This window comes from Oreochromis aureus, linkage group 3 (genome assembly GCF_013358895.1).
Source record: "Oreochromis aureus strain Israel breed Guangdong linkage group 3, ZZ_aureus, whole genome shotgun sequence".
Lineage (NCBI taxonomy): Eukaryota > Metazoa > Chordata > Actinopteri > Cichliformes > Cichlidae > Oreochromis > Oreochromis aureus.
In genome coordinates, this window is record NC_052944.1 from 21,438,288 (window position 1) to 21,460,622 (window position 22,335).

Here is a 22,335-nt window from a genome sequence, read left to right on the forward strand (position 1 = left end):
GAATCACCTTCACCCTGCCCTACTCTCTTCACCCAACTCTATGTTGACAGTTCTCGTGCTGCAGCACGATAACGAGCCCACACGCAACACAAAGGCAAATGAGTGCTGAACGTCATGGTCTGTGGTCCACACACACGATCATGTTGAGATAACAACATCGGGTATCAGGTTTTGCCCAAACCTGTCAGCACAAGCGCTGTTATTAAACCATAAAAGCAAGAGAAAAAAGATGGGTATGAAATGGGTAGATGCACTGAAAGCTCCAAATTCTGACTTAAACTAACTGTCACATAAGTACAGAATTAAAATTTAAAATGGAATGGAATCTGGTCAGATGAACTTTGATTGGTAAACATTCAATTTATAACAATATAAGAAGCATGTTTTCCTTAATGGCTAATTATATGATCTAATAAACCTCTAATTTTATATAATTTGTCTCAATTCTACTCAAAGTGCTTGTTTCATGTTTATGAGGGACAAAGAAACTTTGTTGTGCACAGGAAAAACTACACTAAATGATAATACAATATCTGCTTAATTGTGCCATTTTTGAACCCACTTTCCCCAACTTTCTGGGTTTTCTTTAGCTGGATGATTGAGCATGCCTCAAGACATTTTCATTTGTATAATTTTTTTTACCATAGTCACCTTTTTGGGGAGTTCTGGTCATATTATGTTATTGTAATCCACTGAGCTTCTCTGTTTTACTAAAGCTGGCCTGTTATAGCTGGTGGTAATGTTTCGGGTGCTGAAACACATGACTTTCCCACCTTGTATGATACTGTATGAAGTCCAAAGGGAAGCAGAGCTCAGCGGCGGTCTCAGACTTAATAGAATCTATATACTGGTGTAATTACACACGTGGGGTTATTCTGTTAAAACTCAGCAGTCTGGTATCTATGTTGTGTTGGAGTTGGGGCGGGGGGGGCAGCCTGTAGATGTGACGGACCCCCCACGTCTCCGTGCGCGCGCACGTACACGCGCGCAGCAACGACGTCACACGGTGGGAATGCAGTGAGGATCTGCGGCCGCCGCTGCTGCTGCTAAAGGCCTCTGGATCCGGGATAAAGTAGGTTAGCGACGTCGAAGCAGAAAGAAAGTTTCTCCGGGACAACTTTCCCCGGCCTGGGAGCGTTTGGATGGAGGCGTAGGTCGTGTTGGTGTGGCTCATTTCACACGGTATGTGTCGTGGTGCGTTTTGGCTGGCTGCTTTGTTTCCTGTTCGGCTGAAGTTAGCCCGAGGGAGAGGCACGAGCTTTGCTCGAGTTCAAAACAGGCTAGCAAACAAGTAAACAAGGCTGTTACTAAAGTTAATCACGGCCGGTTAGCCCCGGTTTGGAGCACTTAAAATGGTGTGTGTTTTTACATGTGTGGGGTACGGAGGACAGGTTTGAACGAGCAGCTGAGCAGTTTGTCTTTCACGAGAGAAGAAAAATGTTAGTGAGGGCAAAAAAGCAGAACAAACATGTCGCTCGTGTGTCTGTGATGTGCCTGCTTGTTTCCTCACTAACCTGCTGTGTTTCTGGATTTTTAGATGACAACGAGGGAGAGAGGAGGCTCTCTGTAACGGTACTGTGAAAGGTAGGAGACGATCTGATGCTGTTCGTGTTATATAGCACGGTATGGGTTGTGTTTTTAAAAATTAAAATACATACATATATATAAAAAAAATGTTTCCCGGTATGACTTCAGTCATTTTGTCTTCCTCTTACTCCGTTTAAGCAGCACAGATCGCCACCTTTTCAGCCGACACTGTGTCAGATGAGTTAACGCAAACAGAGCAGCGAGCTTCAGAATAAAAGCGTAAATGTTACAAAATAACGACCTGTGATTAAAATTAGACTGGGAATAAAAGCTGAAAATACAAATAAGCTGTCTTTTCTATAATGTAGTCTGTTATTCTTTTAATATTGTGTGTTACTGAAGTGCTTCCAGTGCTTTTCATTTCGATTTTCCAAAAATCCCGGATGTCCTGTGCCTCTGTTCCCGTTTCCTTCACGCTTCTTGCTGCAGTCAGCATCAACTTTGACATTTTACGGGTTGCTGCGCCTCCCGTACAGTCCAGCTCAGCTCACACACTTAGCTTTGTGTTTCACTCCACATCAAGAGGTAACAAGAGGGTCTAAACTCAGAGTGATATAACAGATGAGATTAATTTCCTGTTCTGGATCCTGGGATTTGAGTGTGTGCTCATCCGGATTCAGACAGGGGGTGTTAACGGGTTGTCAGTGGAGGTGTTGGGTCACTCTTTCTTCCACGTGGTCAGTGTGTATTATCATATAAAGTCCATCCTGACATTGTGTGGTTTATTGATAAATGACTCCAAATCTTAATTAATGAAGGTGAAAGGGAGGGGAAAAAAGCTTAAATCTAGTGTTTGGGAATTGTTTTTCTGTGTGACTACCTCATCTTCTCATCCGTCAGTATAATCCTCTTATGATGGCCACACGACCCACATACAATCAGTCTGAGTGGGCTATTAATTTCTCCACTCTGACAGTACGTAGACTCTCTGTGCCTCTCAGTCCATTTTAGCTTTGTGTCTATAGCTTGCATTCATATGTGCTGGCTGTTGGTTTATGTTGTCTGTGGAGTTTGATGAGTCAGCTATATTTGTATTCTGTAAAATGATGAAAGCGCACACACCAAAGTGATGGCCTGAAATCTGTCTGACCTCAGTGTTATTACAGTCATATTTGCTCAAAAATACACAATACCGATAACAGTAAAACATGTCCGATGTTTTTTTTCTTATGTAACAGGAGCAGCTTTACGCCCCTCACGTGCAAGTCAGCACTTTTTCAGCTCAGCTGTGAGCTTGTCCTGAGAATACATAGTATATTGTTATGAGCCAGGTGTTTATGTGTATACAGATACATATCACGGTACAACATTTCCTGCCACGTTTTTGTCCCGGCTTCATTTGGAAATAAATGATACTGGTGTGTAAACATGAAAAGACAATAACTATTGTGGCGGATAAACAGACGAGGGGTAGCTGCAGATTTGCACCTGTTTATGTCACTGTACATCTGTGTGTGTGAACGGGTGTGCTGGTGATCTTTTCCGTCACCGTTTGTGTCGTGATACGCACAAAAACACACTCGCACATGTTTTCAGGCGTGTGCGATCCTGCTGGAAATCCCCGAGCCCTGCAGTCCAGCTTCTCTCTTCCTGCTCTTCAACCAGAAGCCCATTGTTCAATCCGTGTGTGCCCGTTGCCATAGGAAACAAAGTCTGAAGCATCCCTTAGTTTCCATTGGTTACCTCCGGCATAAATGCGCAAAACGGCCACAGCTGAGCTCAAATACACAAATTAAGCCTAAAAGCATAAAAAATATATCAGGAGGTTGAAGTCAATTTTCTAATTATTGTTATAGATTAAAAGCATGTATCAGTTATATTGTATTAATGAACTTTTATGTACAGAAAAATGTGACATAAATGTTTGCATCACCTCAGACACCTGCCATGTCCGGTCCCACCTGGCTGCCACCGAGGACTCTCGACAGCCCAGAGCGAGCCGCCCCCCAGATGTCCCACTCTCCTGGCGGAGCAATCTATCGAGCCCCTATGAAGAAGGGCACGCCCGATTTCAGACCAAAATATGGTCCTCACGATCAGAATGGAGGAGGAGGAGGAGGAGGAGGAGGGATGGCCAACAGGTACATGGCAACTGGGCCCACAGGTAAGAAGGCTACTCCGCACACGCTGTATCGTCCTGAAAGCATCGCTGTGAGCATCTGAAACTCAACTCACTGATGTTTTTATGTAACAACCAAAAGAAAGGAGCTGTAAAATCATAAAACACTATAAACTGCATGATATCCATCCTCTGCTACTGATGTGAAGATGTTAGGCTGAATAATGATCCCTTCCTGTAGCAGTTATATTTAGGAAGCCTCTAGCAGTCTGAGATTCACAAATAAAGTCTGTGTTTGCCGAACTCTTTTTAGTATTAAATGTCAAAAGCTTGCTTTTTAAATTTGATGGCTGTCCCTCCCTGAGCCTGGTTCTGATGGAGGTTTCTTCCTGTTAAAAGGGAGTTTTTCCTTCCAAAGGTCAACGGTTGCTTGCTCATTAGGGGTTTCATTGTTGGGGTTTTGCCTCTAACATTGTAGGGTCTTTACCTTAAAGATTGAAGTGCCTTGAGGTGACTCCTCCCTGTAAAAAAGGAAACAGTGGTATTTGTAAGTGACACAGATCAGAGATCCACTTTGGGGACACTCCTGAAACACTGGTGTATGTCAGGGGTAAAACAATGAGAATATTTAGAAGTAAGTGACTAAAAGTCTGATAGAAACAAATCTGATGTGGCTATGCTGGAATGCTGACTCTTCACTTCTTTGTTTTTTGTTTAATTGGAAACAGATTCAGGACTGTAGCGTTTCTTACTCATATTAGAATCATGACTGAAAGATCTCTCGTGGTTAATGTGGGTAGAACGAGTGTTTAAGAAACCAGCGATGCATTGCATGAATGTCAGAGCGAATCTTTTTAGTGAAGATCTGCTTTGTGTTGTTGTGCTTTAAAAAAATTGTTGTCAAAGACGGTTTTGGATTAATTTCCAATATCTGTTCTCTAAAACATTAGGTGGACCCATGCATCATTCATCTGGTGATCACTATTACCCTTCTCCACACGGTCCTAAAGAAGACCGCAGTTGGAGCCCTCACATGGACAGCTATGAGATGATGGTGAGTGGACATATCAGTAGCTTTTCTTACAAGAAACTAAAGATTTGAAGGGTTTCAGAACCAGCTGACATGTTTCTTATGCTGTTCTGGTGTTAGCATCGTGGCCCAGAGAAGCCAGCAAACTATCACTCCAAAATCGATGCCGAAATTGACTCCCTCACCAGTATGTTGGCTGATCTGGACAGCCACCCGCAGGACTCCAGCACTCAAGTATGGCAAGCTTGATTAGCTCAAAATGATTTACATATACTTAAATGATAAATTAAACAATGAATAATGTTTATATCTCTCTTTATTTGCTTGTTTATTAATTCTCTGCCTCCCCACAGCTCTATGACAACGTGCCTTACAACAAATACCTCTCAGCGGATCACTACAAGCCTGCACACCAGAGCGCTGCCCCTCCTCAGGGTCGCCCATCCATGAGCTACAACCCTCATCCCCAGAGCCAATACCACCCAGCACCTCCCTACCCCAATGAGCATCAGACACCTCAGTACTCCACCTCCCACCAGCAGGACTACTACACCACTTCTACCCCTAAACCTTACCCTCAGCCTGTCCCAGCCTCCTACACCACAGCGTCCACTTCTACGGGGCCCAGGTTCAGCGTCCAGGTCAAGACAGCGCAGCCAGTCACCTACTCTCAGACGGGGAGGCAGGCTGAACAGGCATACACTCCGCCTCCTCCTCGCCAGCACGTGTCACGACCCCCGCCCCAGACTCAAACCGCTCCCCAGGGCTGGTACCCTCCACATCCCGGCTCACAGGTTCAGGAGATGCACTCTGAGGGGGGGTATAAGGGGAACGGCTCAGGGTTTGGAGGAAGAGTTAACCAGCTTCCAGTATCTAAGAGAGCGATGGAAAATAATCAGAGTGGGTCGGGAGCCGCACAGGGTCCAGGTTATCAGTCGAGCAAGGTAGGAACGCAAATAAGCCATTTTAAGACTTAAAAGTGAGCTTTGGAAATGGAGAAGTTGTGGAAAACTGACTTTGTCTTACACACTCAGATAAAATAAAACTTCTATTTTTTTCATACAACAAACACAAATTGATTTGTAGTCCAGGTTTTCTGAAAAATCAAATAAACTTTGTTTAATTTATGTGTCCTCTTTCCTCCAGCAGGGGGCAGCAACGACCAGGCCTGAGGAAGAGCTGGATCGGCTCACCAAGAAGCTGGTGTATGATATGAACCACCCGCCTGCTGAGGACTATTTTGGTACCAGTTGTTACTAGTGGCACATCACAGGAATAAATCTAAAAATAGTTTAAGAGGAAAGCTCATCTTAATGCCTTTTTTCTTGTCTGTTTCCGTGCCGACCTTCAGGTCGCTGCGCCCGCTGCGGCGACAACGTGGTCGGCGATGGCAGCGGCTGCATCGCCATGGAGCAGGTTTTCCACGTGGAGTGTTTCACGTGTATCACCTGCCACGCACGTCTGCGAGGGCAACCCTTCTACGCTCTTGACAAGAAGAGTTACTGCGAGAGCTGTTACATCGTACGTTTTCGTATTTCCTGAAACCAGAGAGATTTGCTCTCCCTCGTCTTTCAGTGGTCCACTCTCACGCCAGCTCTTATTTCCTTCTGTTTTTCTTAAGAGCACACTAGAGCGCTGCTCAAAGTGCTCCAAACCCATTCTGGACCGCATCCTGCGAGCCATGGGGAAAGCCTACCACCCTCGCTGCTTCACGTGTGTCATTTGTAACTGCTGTTTGGACGGCGTGCCCTTCACAGTGGACGCCACGTCTCAGATACACTGCATAGAGGACTTTCACAGGTAATCGCTGAACTGTGCGAGCTAAACGATGTTTGCAGGCTGCGACTCTGCACTGAGGCCGAGACAGAAGTGCTTAAACTAACTTGAGGTTTGATGCTTGTTGTGTCTGACAGGAAGTATGCGCCGCGCTGCTCGGTGTGTGGGGAGCCCATCATGCCCGAGCCGGGGCAGGAGGAGACCGTCAGGATTGTAGCCCTGGACCGCAGCTTCCATGTTAATTGTTACATTTGTGAGGTGAGCTTTCCCAATCAAGCAGATCTCTTGGCATATATCGAGGAAAAGCTTTATGAATTAGGGTTTCCCTTTTTTCTGAGAATAACGGGCATATTTGTTTAGCAAATATTTAAAAATAACAGGAAAAGGCATCAGTTTCAGGGAAATAGAGTAACAGACTCAATGCCTGCGCCTTTCCAAGGCAGAAGAAAGCCTGGTTACATTAAACATTACATATAATTAACACAATGAACTCTCTTGTGAGAATAGTTAATAAACATCAGCATGGCGTTTCTAATCTCTAAACTGCAGGTTTAGGTGGAAACAGTTCAGTGTGTTGACTTAAATCAATCACAGTAATCTAGGGAATCTAAATTTGTATTTAAATGTGGACTTGCTGATCAAAGTGTGAAGTGCAGCATAATCGACGAAGAGTTCAAAACACAAAACTAGGAGGTCCTTGTGAGCGTTTATCTGAAGTGACCAAAGTGCCTCTTTTCGTCAGGAATGTGGTCTCCTGCTGTCGTCTGAAGGCGACGGTCGAGGCTGTTACCCGCTGGACGGCCACATCCTGTGCAAGAGCTGCAGCGCACGCCGCATCCAGGACCTCTCGGCCAAAATCTCCACCGACTGCTAACGAATCTCTACCTGAACCTCCTCGCTCCCGGCCTCACAGATCCACGGACAGCCGGCGCATTATTGATAGCAGCTTGTTCACTCACAGTGTCGGTAGAAAATCGTTACTTTAATTTCCTCCTCACTAGTGTTCGGCTTCTCCCGCTTCATTTCCTTTACTCTTTGGGTACATCGTTTGTAATGTTTAGCTCAGCGTTTGTACGACAGTGGCCTGACCTGCAGGCAGCTTGGGCTCCACTTTATCAATCATCCACTCCGGTACTGCCCACATATTCCTTGCACATGTCATTTTATTTTATTTTTAACACTTTCAAAGACAATGAAAGCACACACGGATGTTACAGATTTCAATCTGAAAATAATGATTTTTTTCCAGATAAGGGACACACGTGATAATCAGGATTATGGTTTGAATGAACCAGGCTAGAGAGTAGGCAGCGTTTTACATCGAAATGCATATTAAAAGCACACAAAAACAACTGTGACTGTACATAACAGGTGGGTTTGAGTGAATCTGCTGCGGGTTGTTTTGGAACGCGTGTAGCCTGTAGTGCAGTGCGGTGGCGTAGCCTGATAGAGCAGGAAATGTAGACGAAAAGAATGTGTAGCAGTTTGACAGCCAATAGCTTATTTTTCTTTAGAACGAGATTTGTTAGGACAGGTTCTTTGTCACGCTTCTCAGCATTACAGCATCATGTTACTAGTCGCTTACTCATAACTTGTAATAGGACTCTTTTCTCTCTTTTTTTTTTTTTTTTGCTATTTGTGAATGTCTACGAAACACAATCTTTGTTTGATGCTTGTTTGTTTGATACTTGACATGTTACATTTAAAATGACGGTGCAATGAAGTCAAACTCACTTTGTCTAATGGAAAACAGGGTGTGGCTCACTTACGAGGCATCCTGGTGTGCAAAAGCTCGAAGCCTCTTGTAAAGAGTTTGTTTAATGTGCCATTTGGGGAAACGTTAAAAAGGAAAAAAGCATTTCAAAGTGATAATCTGTTTAAAGGGGCAGATGACTTATGGATTATCGTTGCGACGGTGCGTTCACACCAGACGCCAAGCAGAGGTTTCGCTCAGCACGCTTGCAAACAGAGTCTACAAAATGAGGCGGATTTGTACCGGACGGCGTGAAAAGACTTAAATGAGTTAAAATATTTGAGCTTTCACGCTGTGCTGCAGAAGCAAATCAAGCCGCGCTCTCCTGGTGACTGCATGTTCTCTCACAGTCCGGCCTACAGTCAGGACAATCTTACAGAGATCTTTGCTTCACACAGAAAAGGGAGCGATATCGTAGGACTTGGTGGTTTTTCATGAAACTCTGCTCCTCCTCGTCTTGTTGATTCACAGGTTTTTAATGCGGCTACATTCATGCAAGCGATATGAAGCAAAACTTGTGTTTCTTGTTTGGTGTGAAGGCACCGTTAGGGGGTAATGAGTGCTGAATTTAAAGGGGACCTATTGTGCTGTAATTTTGAACTCAAGTTGAGCAGCTTTGCATGATTCAGTCTGAAATAATCAAAAAGTTACTTTCTCTGTCTGAGCTGTTTTTGCTCCTCCCCTTCTTTTAAAACCAGCTCTGTTCTGATTGGCTGCCCCTCACAAACAAATGGTTAGACCAGCAGGTGGCTTATGTGCCTATGATTAAGCCTTCTCTATGACATCACCTACAGTTTAACACAGTAAGTGGAAACAAAGAAGTAAAGAAAAGCATGATAGGTTCACCTTCCTTTTAAGGTGATGACTTTGTTTAGCCCCCTTAAATGGAGTTTTTTTGTTTTCGATTACAAGTCTTCACTTATGGAGGCAAAGTAGTCATACTCTGAGCCTTTGGAGCTACAGTATTTGTTATAATTGTGTTTAACCTCTTGTCTCTCCGTCCGCATTTTGTACGTGTTTAACTTAAAGGGCTAGAAATGTGAAAGCCTTACCTCAAGGATGTCATTCAGCTCCATAACTGTCCTGATTTGAAACTGTTTTTGTTTTTGTGTGTTTCTGTGAATTCTGCTTTTGTTTCGGTGACACAACACGATCACTTTAAAACGCTCCAGTCGTCGCCACCTCTTCATTTATCTCCTGATGCGCTAATCTGCTTTTTTTAAACATTTCACAGTGCTCGCAATTCACTCAACACACTGAATCACGCCAACATGCGTCACGCTCCTCGGATCTTGGAGTTTTCTCTCCTTTTCAGTCGCAGATTACGATCCTTGTTGTGGATTCAGTTTAAAGTGCTGAGTTGGAGCTCAGTGGTTAAAACATTAGCAAAGAGGTGATTCTGGCTTTTTAACAAACACCATCAGTGCTACACCTCAGCCTCAGTGACTTCTCAAGTTATCACATTCACAAAATTTTCAGGCAACTCGACCTTTGACCTTGACCTTGAGTTTGAGATCACAGAGATACAGACTCATCTGAAATTTCCAGTAGACGCACCTTTGGTATCAGTTTGAAGCACCCCCATCTCCTAATTCTCCAATTATCGCATTCACAAACTTGGCTGAGGACTAAAAAGTGGGCACAGGCAACAAAATTTGTGTATTTGTTCCAAGCAAATAGGTACTTGAATTTTCAGAGTTACCTGATTTGGTTATCATTTGCATTTGAGGAGACGGCTGCAGCAGATTTTCAGTCGCTGAATAAATTATAGAGATTTTACTCTGGATTTATGTGCTTTTGCATATATGGAAGTCAAATTTAAAACGTCTTCATTTCAGGTAAAACTAAGTAATCGTAGTATTACACGTTGCTCCTAATGCAGCTGCACAGGGCTCTGCATGTGCAGGCAGTACCTTTTGGATTTTTTTTTTTTTTTTTTAGCTATATACAACTAGGGCTGCACATTTAACGTGCAGTTCAGTGAAATTCATGTATTTAAATCACATGTTACCCTGAAAGTCTGCACAGGTTTCAGACCCAGAATCTTTTTCTTCCTGTGGGGAGACTAATGCATCACGGTGCTGCCCGGGTATTTGTTACATTCGCCAGGTTAATCAGTGTTATCTGTGATTTATATAATGCTTTTACATTGCAAGCTGAGCCGGTTACTCAAGTTTTTAAATGGCTTTTAAAAACAAAAAGAAACTTGTATCTATCTGTGAACGATTTCCCTCTAATGCTGTCTCCTGCACTGTGTTCAAAAGTAAGAAAAAAACACATTACCAAAAGATGATGTCGACTTGTATTGTGGGAAATGTAGGATCCAGGAAAGCTGGGGTTTGATGTAGACAGAATCAGGATATCTCATCGGTACCAGCTTCACAGAAAAGCGAGAATTCGGGATTTAAAATCAGAAAATTTATTTCAGAAGTTTGTACCTGCCGGTCATGAAACATATAATCTTATTAGTCTTTACAACTTTTAAAGTATCTGTACATTTGTTATCTTACTGTAAATAATCTGGTTACTACAAAGTAAGCAAACATGCGTTGGCTGATCTGTTTTTAAAAACAAAAGATGCTCCTGCTGTTAACAGGAGGTGAAAGTCTTCCAGAAGAAGTTGCGGCAGCCTGCTTTGCGCTCTCTTTGGGACAGAGAGAGGTGTCGCCTCGTCACCTCCTCCCTGCCTCGCCGCGTCTCGTCTCCTCTCGCCGCCATCAGTTCAGCCATGAACTTCAGCAAGAGCCAGTGAGTCAGATCCTAAAGGAGGACAGAAATGGAGGGAGTGGGGGGTTCCTCAGGCACTGCGTGGAAGTTCAAACACCTGCTCCAGTACAAAATTGTTTATATATTTTAGCTCCTGATGCAGTATTTACTCACCTTGTCATTTGTGAGGTCTGCTCTCAGTGTTTCTGTCAGCATGTCGCTGTATGGAGCCGTGCTCACCCGCACCAGCAGCACAGACAAACCCAGAGCCACGAGAAGCACCTGAGAGCGAAGCATCTCCGCCTCAAACCGCAGACAAAACAACTCAGCTCTTACGTTCCCTGACTCTGCTTTCAACGCTGGAGATGTGCAGTGCTGCAAAAATCCCCAAATTATAAGAAACCCTAACCAATCGGGATGTAGGAGGTGCAGGAGCTGAAGGGTATCATGATGAGCTGGGCTGATAAATAGTCACCTTCATCTTCAAATCCTCCTCATCCTCAAGCCAACAAAAGGATGTGATTGGTGGAGAGGATTGGCTGTGAGGCAGTGAGGAGGTGTGTGTGTGTGGCAGAGGCTGTGAACAGACGTGTCACCGGACAGGATAAGGTCATCACTGGGCAGTCACAGAGGTGGTTTTCAGGCCGATCTGCACTCATGCCGCATTAACTTTAAACGAGATACGTTAAATCCAAAAAACTGATTTTTGAGGTAACTTCTGCCACTTGTAATTAGCCACAGCAGCTTTGCAGGGATCTGGAGCGCAACATGAGGTCCGGACACCGTTCAGTGCTGCTAATAACACAGTGTGACTCAAATGTTAACGAGGCTGCCTGGACACAGCTAACCCGTCCAACACTCCCCCACCCTTCACGCCATCGTCACTTTGAGTCAATGGGGAAATAAAGGAAAGGAGTTGCATCTAAATGTCAACTCGCAAGCAAAACACTTGATGTAAGTGTTTTGTTTTGCGCATAAATAAGAACATAAGTGCTTCGTTCAACAAGGAGACAAAGTGAGTTTTCCTCGCTTGAGTGCTGTCGCCTTTAGTCTGGGAAGGGATTAGCCGGCATTTACGGCTGCAAGAGAAGCGTTTCCAAACAGCGGGAATTTGCATCCATTACTCATGAAATGTGACCCGGTTGTCACTGACAGTAACAAAACACAACGGGCTAAACTGATAACACTCAAACGGTTTTGTGTCTAAACTGAAGATACTGGGCGATCCTTCACAGTGCAGGCAGGAAAAAGTAAATTAACCTCTGAGATGACTTCTACAGAACTTACTCAGAGTCAGGTGGTCCGGTGAAGGAGATTAGATGTGAAGGTTGTAGAAAGTCCAGACGTTTAGTGCAATCACAACATTATAGAGGCGCACAAAGCTGGAAAAGGCCACAAAAAGTTATTTCAAGACTTAGACAGGTGGGTCGGGTGGTAGAGCAGGTTAAATCGGCAAGATGCTGAGCCTGACACATCCACTGGAGTGTCTGGTGAATGGCACTTACAGTAGAAAGTGCTTTGAGTTCTCAACTGAGTAGAAAGTTGCTATTTAAGTAACAGTGAAGACTAGCTCAAAGAGAAATTTCAGGGTTGCCCCTAAAAGAAATGCACTCCTCCTCTGTTTTGTGTCTTCAAATGCTTTTGTGCCCTCTGTGATTGAGTTTCCATCCTGCTTACTCATTTTTTCACCTCCTCTTCTCAGTAGCAGCAGGGATCCGCCCACACTTTGAGATCTCGATCTTTGTTTAAACAAATGCTGCGCATCATTTTTTAACCCACTGTCAGAAAAAGACTGAATTAAGATGGTGTCAGTGAAAGGACGCCACAGAGGAAACCAGTGCTGCAAAAACACAGTGAAATGTTCAACGTTGGAAAGTCCCCATGATGCTCCACAATGAAGGAGGAAAGGCACGGCGGAGGGAGCGTCATGATTTAGGCTGCTTTGCTTTGCTTGCTCGAAGGACGGGTGGAGTACAATCACTGAGGATGTAAATGCTGTCGAGTAATGTTTATGTGAAGCTCGTGTTGCAAACTGGTGATTGATTCATAATAGGTTACCTAATTTCATGAATAAACTAAGGAAATTTGTGTCTGGTTAACTATTTCTTTGTTCTAACAGTTCTTCTTGGCAATAAATCTTATACTGTTGAAAAGCCTGTTTATTCCACCTTAAATGGTGCCACATTTGTAATGAAAATCCACTTGTGGGTTGAGCAGCACCACCTCCTCCTGCTGGCCACCTGCTTGGTCACACACTGCTGTGGGATGGTGTCCCATTCTTCACCCAATATTTGTCACCAGTCAGCCAGTGAAGTTTTGCTGGTCATTCTGGCACGAACATCGATTAAATACACTAAGAGAATGAATACAAGAAATCATGTAAACATAACACAACCCTGGGAATTCACAGAATTAAATAAACAAAACTAAAAAGTCTGAAAACCACTAAACACTGGGCCAGCTGACCCAGGGCCATGACAATCTCAGGCTTGACATCCTCAACTCTTTGAAAGAATAGTCAGTGGTTGCATTGTGGGTAATGTAGGCAAATGATTTTGAAAAGGAAGCGGAGTGTGAAAAATGCAAAAGGCAATATTTCTGGTACTGCTGGATCGATTCTGACGCCTGCGTGGAGGTATAAATACTGCGCTCATTCAGTTTTCTACTCTTTCAGCAGGACAGGAAGTCAGAAAAACATCAAGACCTTGGTCAAGATATGCTTTTAAGAAACGTTTAACAAAAATGCTTAAATACTGATTCACAGCGAACCAACTATCAAATCAGCTTTATTGACTGTGACTGACATGTTCTCTTGATTCACTGTTCCTGCCATTTAAAAGAAGCCATCACATTTCTTAAAGAACTTCTCAGCAACCAGCTGGAGTCAAGGAGTGCTCAAACACCGTGCCAACTAATGAAGAAAAAATCATTTTCACATCTCATTTTGTAAAAAGAGAGTGACCTTTTCTGTGACTGTCCTCTCCACGGGACTCTGTCTGATTACTCAGTCTTTAATCATGACGGGACTTGACTTAAAGTAACATTTTCTGGAAGGTGTTGAGTCAGAGCGGGCATCCAGCTGTGCCACCTGGGATTAAATAGAGAGGTCTGAGATAATGAATAAGGATGCCTTTGTGAGACATCTGACCCAAATGTCACATCTGGACCTGTTCTCATCAGGTGACCCTGAATCCTCCCTTAGTTACGCCACGATATTTTTAGGCTGCTGGGGCCTTCCCATGATGCACTGAGTGTTTCTTTGTCACTCACCATGTGTTTATACACCATTATGCATTTAATCATTATATATTATTAATCTCTGGCTTTCTTCCACAGTGTGTCTTTTGTCTTGTCTCCTTCCTCTCACCCCCAACTGGTCACAGCAGATGGCTGCCACTTGTTCTGCTGGAGGTTTCTTCCTGTTAAAAGGGAGTTTTTCCTTCCTACTTTTGCCTAGTGCTTGTTTAAATGGGCTCCACTGATTTTTTGGGATTTCTCTGTATTATTGTAGGGTCTTTACCTTACAATATAAAGCATCTTGAGGTGACTGTTTTTGTGATTTGGCGATTTATAAAACATTGACTCACCCTGGGTCAACACCACAGTGAATACTAACGTGGCTCACAAAAAACTAGACATGTATGACATTAGAGCCAAATATCCATCGTTACCTAGAGTCATATTTACTGAGAGTCTTACCACAGCATGTGTTTTAACCTAAATGACTGTCAGATTCGTGACATAACATCACCTATAATAATAATAATAATAATAATAATACAGGTGCAGACAGAATCACCACTCATGCTGGAAAATTCTGATATTTTTAACTCACTGATGTCAGTTTTTAAAGTGACACTCAACCAGCTGACATTAAATGATCTAATACTGATGCACATTTACTATTTAGCTGCTTGAGTTGGCAGTTTTCATCCTCTTTCTTGCTACTCTGCATGCAGATACATTTTTACATGCACTCACAGAGCCTCCAGAAAACCTTCAGTTATTACGCTTTGTGACATTTATGATAAATTTCGTTAATATGTAGAGGAATCTGTTTATCCAAGCGCTTCCTGTGTGCCATGTTTTCATGTCTTCATCAAAGCTGGCAGTCAGTGACACGCCCCGCTTTCAGCACTAGGTGTCGCTGTAGCATCGTGTTTTCATACAGCTTCTCACTTCAGCGAGTTTTCACGTCAAACACGGTTCGAAGTTTACATTAAGGCCTAAAATTTGTCTTTTGCCTCTTTTTCTCTTTTTTAAAATTTACTTTGAAGTGAATCATCACGCGTGTTTTCAACGCAGACGTCCACGCCAATGTGGGCGCCACACGGCTTCTTGCTGGACAGGTGAGTCTGAACACGACTGACACCTTTCAGGTCGACTCGGTCTGACTGTACTCTTCATAGCGTCACGTTAGCATACTTTGCGTGGGTGAGAGTCACACTACAAGTCCGCAGTGTTGGGTGGCTTAATGCACTTACTAGTGCCATGAATTTTTTCCAGTGTGCTGCTGCTCTTTGCCTTATCACATTTGAGTGTCAACAGGTAGGTTACATTATGTTGTGCCAACTAATTAATTGTATTTCTGTCAGTTCTTCCCTAGAAACTGTTTTTATCCAGTAGACTGCTGTTAATTGTCACTTTTAGCACTATATGTTGATTATATAGACTAAAACATCTCAATTATGTGCAGTAGGAGCTCAAGCGTGGACTACACTGTCTCCATTCATGTTCACCTCATACAGGGAAGATTCTGAGTACATCTCCAGCGCATGCCACCAACAGAAATACTGTGATTCTGCAGAATTTGATGACTGAATGATTTTGTGGAGTGGTCTGGGGGTGGGATATGTGCTCTCTGAATGAGAATACGACCAGAGACGATTGTGAGGACGGCTACACGACCTGCGTTTATCCTGGTGGTGGAGGAGTACAAGCATCGGGGCGTCCACATTGATCACAGGCTGAACTGGTAGACCTGTATAGACCGGGCTGTATACAGAGCTGAGAAAGCTGAGATCCTTCAATGTTTATTGAGTTTTCTGTCTGTTAGCTGTGGTGGGTGCTGTGTACTTTGCTGTGGTCTGAGGAGGGATGCAGCATCAGAGCTGATGACGCCAACGGACTGATCAGGAAGGCTGGCTCTGTGATTGGCTGCAAGCTGAAGACTTTTGAAGTTATTGTGGAGAGGAAGTAACTGATCAAACCACTTACTGGTCAGGCAGCAGAGCGTCTTCTCTAACAGACTGATTCAGCTCAACTGCTAAAAGGACAGATACACAAAATCCTTTATACCACTGTGTATAAATACAATGTTTTGTGTCTGGCAGAGACATATCTACTACATTCTACTACTACTACTTTTTTTTTCTTTGCAAACCATGAAAAATCCAAGTATTAAAGACTAAATGAATAAACTTTGTTGATGGAAGCTTACATTTTATTGAAGAAGTGGAGTGTCAGTTTATTCATAAAGCATTAAAATAAAAGCTGTTGTTCATCTTCTGTTTGAAACAACCCATTTAACTCCTCCCCCCTTAAGCCAGCGTTCTTTGGATTGGCTCCAACTCACAAACAGAATGTTTGTGGGTGGAGCTTCAGTACTCACAGCCAGACCTATGTGGTTAAGATGACCATCCAAGGATATCAGTTCTCACTTACATCAATCATATCAATATCAATATGTTCCTAAAGTCTGTTCTTAAAATAAAATGAAGTGGTGAAATGAAAGCGTAGTTTAATTCTTCTTTTTAAGCATAAATGACACATGAATGTTTCTCCCACTAAAAATCAACCATGAATCAAAAATTTGACTTACTAACTGAAACATCTGAGAAAATAAGATGACAACCTGAAACACTGATTTATGGATGATAAAAAAAAGCTCCCATACCATGTAGCTTTGCATCACTATGGTCACAAGTGGAGGACTGTTGGTATTGTTATTGGCAACACCTGTGCTGCCATGAAACTGGTCCGCTGATTGAAAGATGGCTTGATTTCTAACAGGCTACACATGGTGGTGTAGCGGCTGCCCTGCTGGTGTGGTAATAAAAGCTGGTTTAGGTTTCAGCACAGCATGGTGCCAGTGTGGCCAGGATATGCAAAGCAACAGTTGAGCTTGTGTTGGTTAGCAGGTGTAGTTTGCTAGCAGCCAGGCTAGTTTTAGACACTACCAACACATCAGTGGCTATGGCCTTTTGTTTTTGCTTTGGGTAAGCTGTTTTCCACATTAGTTTATGGGTTGCTCCTGAAGCAGCTTCCTTCCCTGAGACTTAAATCTCTTTTATCTTACAGAGTGCTCTTTCTCCTGTCTCTGCGGACAGCTTCAACACTTGATGTTCCCACTGGTGAGCTTTAAATGTTTGCTTCTTATAAGAGCAGCTGTGTTACAAAAGCAATCTTTAAAATCTTTAATCATGCAGGAGTTCTTCAAATGGAGTGTCGTGAGCGTTACTTCATGATAGCTGTTGGTCTCTCCTTTGCTGGGGATAAACCTCGCTTTGAGGCTGTCGGTGAGTCTCTGACTGGCTGTAACTCCTTCCTGGTGCATGTTAAATCTCGCTAATCTCTGGATTGTCGCCCAGACAGCACAGGCGTACACGCCATCACCGAGGAGTACGCGGCAGAGTGTGGATACACCATCAGTCTTCTCCCAGTTCTCGGCCACGTGGAGCTCAGAGCCTCTTACTTCAGCTGCCACACTAATGATGCAGTATGCCCCAACACAATTTATCCAGACTTAATTACTGCACGTTAAGTGTTGTCTGTTCTCTATGATGGCAACCTGGTGTTCCCATGCACTTACATAGGATGATGAAGTGTTCACGTTCAACTTCAACCTGATTGTAACACGTGGCGGGAAGCAGGCCACATATGCGCTGAACAAGACCTGCACTCTGTCGCTCCCGTGGTCTCCCCGAGAGGTTACCTGTGAGGTCAACTACATGGAAGTAAGCTTGGATTCAACCTATAGCAGTTTATCCAGGGATTTCATTGAGATCTCTTATAATCCTGGATTTTCTGCAGGTGTCGGTGAGGAGTGAAGCAACGTGTCCGTATGAGGAAAACGGAGATTCTGCTTTCAAACCTGTATGTTTCGCCTTAAATACAACTGCCGAACTAAATTTTTATGCATAGCTAAAATGACAGAATTGAAATATTGTTCCCCTTAGGTCCTTTACTCAGATTGGAAGGTGATGTTTCAAAGAGCAGAGGATCAGTTTCTGCCCATGAACCTCTCTGAAGCTCGGAAGCTGGGTTATGTGTTTTCTCTCACAGATGAGAGGCTTGTGTTTCGGACACCGTATGAGCAACCCCATTCTTTCAGCACTGAGGTAAAGGGATGAGAAACTGTTAAGGTTATTAATCTTATTCACAGCTTATGTTTTTTAAAAAAAAAAATGTTTCCTTTTCCAGGTGAATGGCGTTCCAGTAGAGGTGGTCCATGCAGTCTTGTTCTCGAGGCAAAGCTGGGTTGTCCTCGTGGTCGATCTGTTGGCTGCTTGCTCCATGCGTCAGTATTAATCCTGGTGTTTTGTTTTTTTATTTGGTTTTTGTTTTGTTTTTTACCCAAATACTCATAAGGAAACACAAATGGCGTGTCCACAGATAATGGGTCATATGACGGCGGCTATATGATGTGGGAGACTTCTGAGCTGCTCCACAGTCTGGTGTCTCCCTTAAATGAGACTGAGGTCAGTATTGGAGTCAATGGGAAACTTGTGGAGAAAAAAGTTGCAGAGGAGAGGGGCTACACCGTGGAGAAGATTAACACCACATTGCAAGTCAGTATCCCTTACAAAGCTGAAGGAGGATACAGGAAGGTGAGAAGACAGAGCTGTAGACTTGGAATCAGCAGGTCTTCAAATCACAGCATTGCCATCAGGTTAAGATGAAATATTAGTGACGCAGCCTGACTCTCTTTGCAGAGCTTTGTGTCTCGAGACCTCTACGAATACTACGTTTTTCGTCTCTACTTGGAGCAGATCTCAGTTGACGAGGCTGAGATTGCTGCCAGGCTTCGTTTTCACAGGATTATAGTCACTCCCCTGCTGCCATGCCACATTTTCACTGAAAACCGTAAGTGTATCTAAAGCACTGCATCAGATCGCTTTGGTCAGATTCTGACGGGCTTTTTGTTTCAGAAACTCTTCTAAGAGAGCGCGCATTCACCATCTATCTCGGCGGTGTCCCTGAAGATGTGATGTTAGTTTCTATTCAGCTGAATGGACAAGAATTTACATTGCCACTCACAAATATGAGCACCTACAACCTCACTGAAGTTCTCCACCCCAACGGCACCCATGGATACACACTGACGGTGCTTTTTGATGATCCTGTTGTCAAACTGCAGGTAATCTCCGGGATCCCCCCCACCACCACCACCCCGTGGCATCTTCATATTTCATGCTGGTTCTTAAAATGTTTCCTCCTAGTTCTCCAGAAAAGCCTTGGCACTGCAGCACATCCTGAATGTCAACTATACACTAGCTGTTCAGCCTGGAAATGAGCCTTATTACCATCAAACAGCAGTCACGGCTCTAACTCGTGTCTGTAAGTCTCGAACCTGTTTAGTCTTCGGCTCAAGCATGAAGTGGTATTAAATAATCCTGTATCCCACAGCGCCTCCAGCCTTTGATGCCAACTGTTCTGAGTCCAGCATACACTTTAAGCTGGACCATCGCCCTTTTGATTACTTTTGGGAGATTGCCATCGGCTCGGACGTGCTAACCTCAGACCTGGCAAACCGGCGTGGCTACATCATGAGTAATGACAGCCAGAGTCTGCAGCTTGATGTGCCGCTATTCACTAATGGGTATAAATACCAGGTAGATGAGGGAAATGCTATTGGCATCATCCGTTTGTCCTTAAACTCGAATTCTCTTTAAATGTACAACTGCATGTGTTTTGGTAGAACGTCACTTTGAAGGGATTCTCAGGAACTTTTGAGATCCTTGTGAGAGTTCGTGAAACGTCAGAAGTCCAGACGTCCACAGTTAAGACCTGTCTGTTCAATCCCCCAGAATTCATTAGTAAGTGCACCCAAGCTTTGTTATTAAAGGTCTCAGAGTTGCCACTCATGCTGAAACCCTTGTGTTTATGCAGTGTGTTCGACTGATGGGAGGGTGACCGTGGTGGCTAACTTGTCTCTGCCAATCCCAAGTGGAGGGAGCCCAGCTGAAACCAGCCTCAAGGACAAATCCTGTCGGCCTAAAGATGCAGCTGGCACCAGGGCTCTCTTTTCTTTTGCTGTTAATGACTGTGGAGCTATAATCATGGTAGTGAACAAATGTTTTCTTTTATATATCATTTTTACCATATATTAAGACTTCATATTTTTCTCCAGCTGGGCAGGGACTCTGTGACCTATAGAAATGAGATCATCTTCAGCTCTGTGAGAAATGCAGAAAATCTGAGCAGTAGGAACAGGTATGCATCCCTCACTATTTGGGTTTTCACCCTTCAGCTACTAAAATGTGTAACTTGTATTCCAGGGTCATGCTGCAGTGCACATATACTGTGGCTGGATTACATGCCCTCTTCTCGGCATACAAGTTTGAGTCTGAAACAGTCGGCGTTGGTCGTATCGTGCGTTCTAACCGCATCATTGAAGGTGGGTGGGTTAACAATTAAACAGCTTGTTGGTGTCACTGAAAATGTTAAGTTAAATTCTGTTACTCTAGGTCCCACAGTGGAGCCCACTAGTGCATCCACCGGGCATACCGCAAGATCGGTGACAATACGACCTCGTTATCAGCCTTCTGCAAAGTACATCAAAGTATCGAGTTTCCTAAAGAATCTCTCAAACAAAGGTCTGCACTACTTTTAAACCAGGTAGAATTTGCCAGCGTTAGAAGTGTCTAAATTGTATTTCTCTCCACAGGATTAAAGGAAACTTCACAAGTTAATGTATTTACTGTCATTTAAAGAACAGATTTCAATGGGTTTTTTATGTAATAAAGACTTAAATGAATCATGTGATCCATTCTTGTCAGTTTGTCACTTAGTGTGCAGACGGTGCTTTGTCTCATCAGATGGAACAGCTTTTCATAAATGGTAAAGGCTCTTTCAAGACCACAGTAACTTAAGTCAGTAGGGTTTGCCTTGAAACTTGTACAAGACTGGGGATCGCTGCCTGAATTACTGTAACATGGTCCTCAGGATTTTATGAAGTTTTTGTATGACTAGGTGAAATTCATAGGAAATGGCCTGCTATCTATATAGCAGCTTCCTGGTCTTGCTGACTATTTAAGGTTCTTTGCTACTAACATCCGACCTTACAGCATTTCATTCTGTGAACTTTAAAGCGGTGTTCAAATGGCTCCTTGCAAAGCTGGAACAAACTGGAACTTGTCTTGCTCCCTGAAACACTTCACATTTGGTTTGCTGACCAGACATCATTGGCTTTAACTAGTTCCATATCAATGGCATCAGTTTACTGTAATCATGACAAAATATATATTGGACTTTTGCTTAAACACGGTAGCTTGGTGTTGTCATCTTTAGGTCACAAATGCTGCTTATCTAGAATTTCACTGAACTAGATGGCCAGCTGGGATATTAACCAAAACCAGTACTGGAAATGCAAACTCTGGTTTTAATGATCCACTCAGTTGACAAGTTGAGGTACTCTTATTTATGACCAGTTTTATTAAAGTAACTGCAACAAAGGGCATTGAAGCCAGATGACACACACCAATTAAACTGGAGTAATGTCTTTTAAGACAGACTTGGATGACCTAAATTTCCTGCGTCTAAATTCGGATAAAAGGTTTCTGTATTACCTTGTTGAATCCAGAATTTAATTTAAAATCAATTTATAGATCAGGCCTATCTCATCTTAAACACCTTGTAGCATTTCACCCCAATAAAGCACTTTGCTCTGACTGCTGCTTTACATATGGTTCCTGGTATTTGCAGACTGAAACTTTCTTTTCTATAAAGCTTATACTTAGGGCTGGATCAGGTGACTCAGAATCCCCCCCTTAGTTACACTGCAATAGGCCTAGGCTGCTGAGGGTTTCCCATGATGCACTAAATGTTTATTCTTCACTTTTTCTTTTTTCTTTTTTTTAAAATTCCATCGGTTGTGACAAATGGCCGCCCCTCCCTGTATCTGGTCCTACCTGAGGGTTCTTCCTGTTAAAAGGGAGTTTTCCTTACCACTATAGCCAAGTGCTTTCTCACATGGGGTCGTTTAATTGTTGGGCTTTTCTCTGTGTTATTGTAGGGTCTCTATCTTCCAATATAAACAAGCTTGAGGTGACTTGTTGTGATTTGGGGCAAAATAAATATATAACATTTAATTATATTGGATGATGAATTGTGGCGATTCTATATGTTGGCAGAGCATGTTAAACTTTACTTAACTGAATTTTAGCTCCAAAATCAACCTTCAATTCGAATGTTTGTAATGTT

The 22,335-nt window shown here is 43.2% G+C and overlaps 3 protein-coding genes across 5 annotated transcripts; 2 read left to right on the forward strand and 1 right to left on the reverse strand.

Annotated features, from left to right (window-relative positions):
• The first annotated feature begins 926 nt into the window (after positions 1 to 926).
• On the forward strand, positions 927 to 9,376 carry trip6 (thyroid hormone receptor interactor 6). 3 transcript variants are annotated; one of them, XM_031753155.2, is made up of 11 exons: positions 927 to 1,182; positions 1,538 to 1,584; positions 3,466 to 3,691; positions 4,597 to 4,700; positions 4,797 to 4,910; positions 5,030 to 5,620; positions 5,826 to 5,919; positions 6,028 to 6,197; positions 6,298 to 6,476; positions 6,590 to 6,710; positions 7,195 to 9,376. In XM_031753155.2, exons 3-11 carry the CDS (start codon positions 3,475 to 3,477, stop codon positions 7,324 to 7,326), a joined length of 1,722 nt encoding a protein of 573 aa, XP_031609015.2. In that variant the 5' UTR covers positions 927 to 1,182; positions 1,538 to 1,584; positions 3,466 to 3,474; the 3' UTR covers positions 7,327 to 9,376. The 3 variants fall into 3 exon arrangements, with proteins under 3 accessions (XP_031609015.2, XP_031609013.2, XP_039465536.1); XM_031753153.2 differs by having other exon boundaries at positions 928 to 1,182; positions 5,823 to 5,919; XM_039609602.1 differs by lacking the exon at positions 927 to 1,182 and adding an exon at positions 1,303 to 1,439 and having other exon boundaries at positions 5,823 to 5,919.
• A 1,418-nt stretch (positions 9,377 to 10,794) lies between these two features.
• On the reverse strand, positions 10,795 to 11,208 carry sst5 (somatostatin 5). The gene is made up of 2 exons (XM_031753157.2): positions 11,086 to 11,208; positions 10,795 to 10,965 (listed from the first exon to the last, which is right to left on the reverse strand). The coding sequence occupies exons 1-2, from the start codon at positions 11,206 to 11,208 to the stop codon at positions 10,795 to 10,797; spliced, it is 294 nt and encodes a 97-aa protein (XP_031609017.1).
• Positions 11,209 to 16,971: 5,763 nt separating this feature from the next.
• LOC116330723 lies at positions 16,972 to 20,890 on the forward strand. Its single transcript, XM_031753139.2, has 19 exons — positions 16,972 to 17,129; positions 17,212 to 17,264; positions 17,340 to 17,429; positions 17,502 to 17,629; positions 17,727 to 17,867; positions 17,944 to 18,006; positions 18,090 to 18,251; positions 18,334 to 18,430; positions 18,526 to 18,740; positions 18,846 to 18,996; positions 19,062 to 19,270; positions 19,353 to 19,470; positions 19,540 to 19,745; positions 19,832 to 19,949; positions 20,023 to 20,195; positions 20,264 to 20,346; positions 20,412 to 20,530; positions 20,601 to 20,729; positions 20,801 to 20,890. Exons 1-19 carry the CDS (start codon positions 17,107 to 17,109, stop codon positions 20,842 to 20,844), a joined length of 2,322 nt encoding a protein of 773 aa, XP_031608999.1. The 5' UTR covers positions 16,972 to 17,106; the 3' UTR covers positions 20,845 to 20,890.
• The last annotated feature ends 1,445 nt before the right edge of the window (positions 20,891 to 22,335 follow it).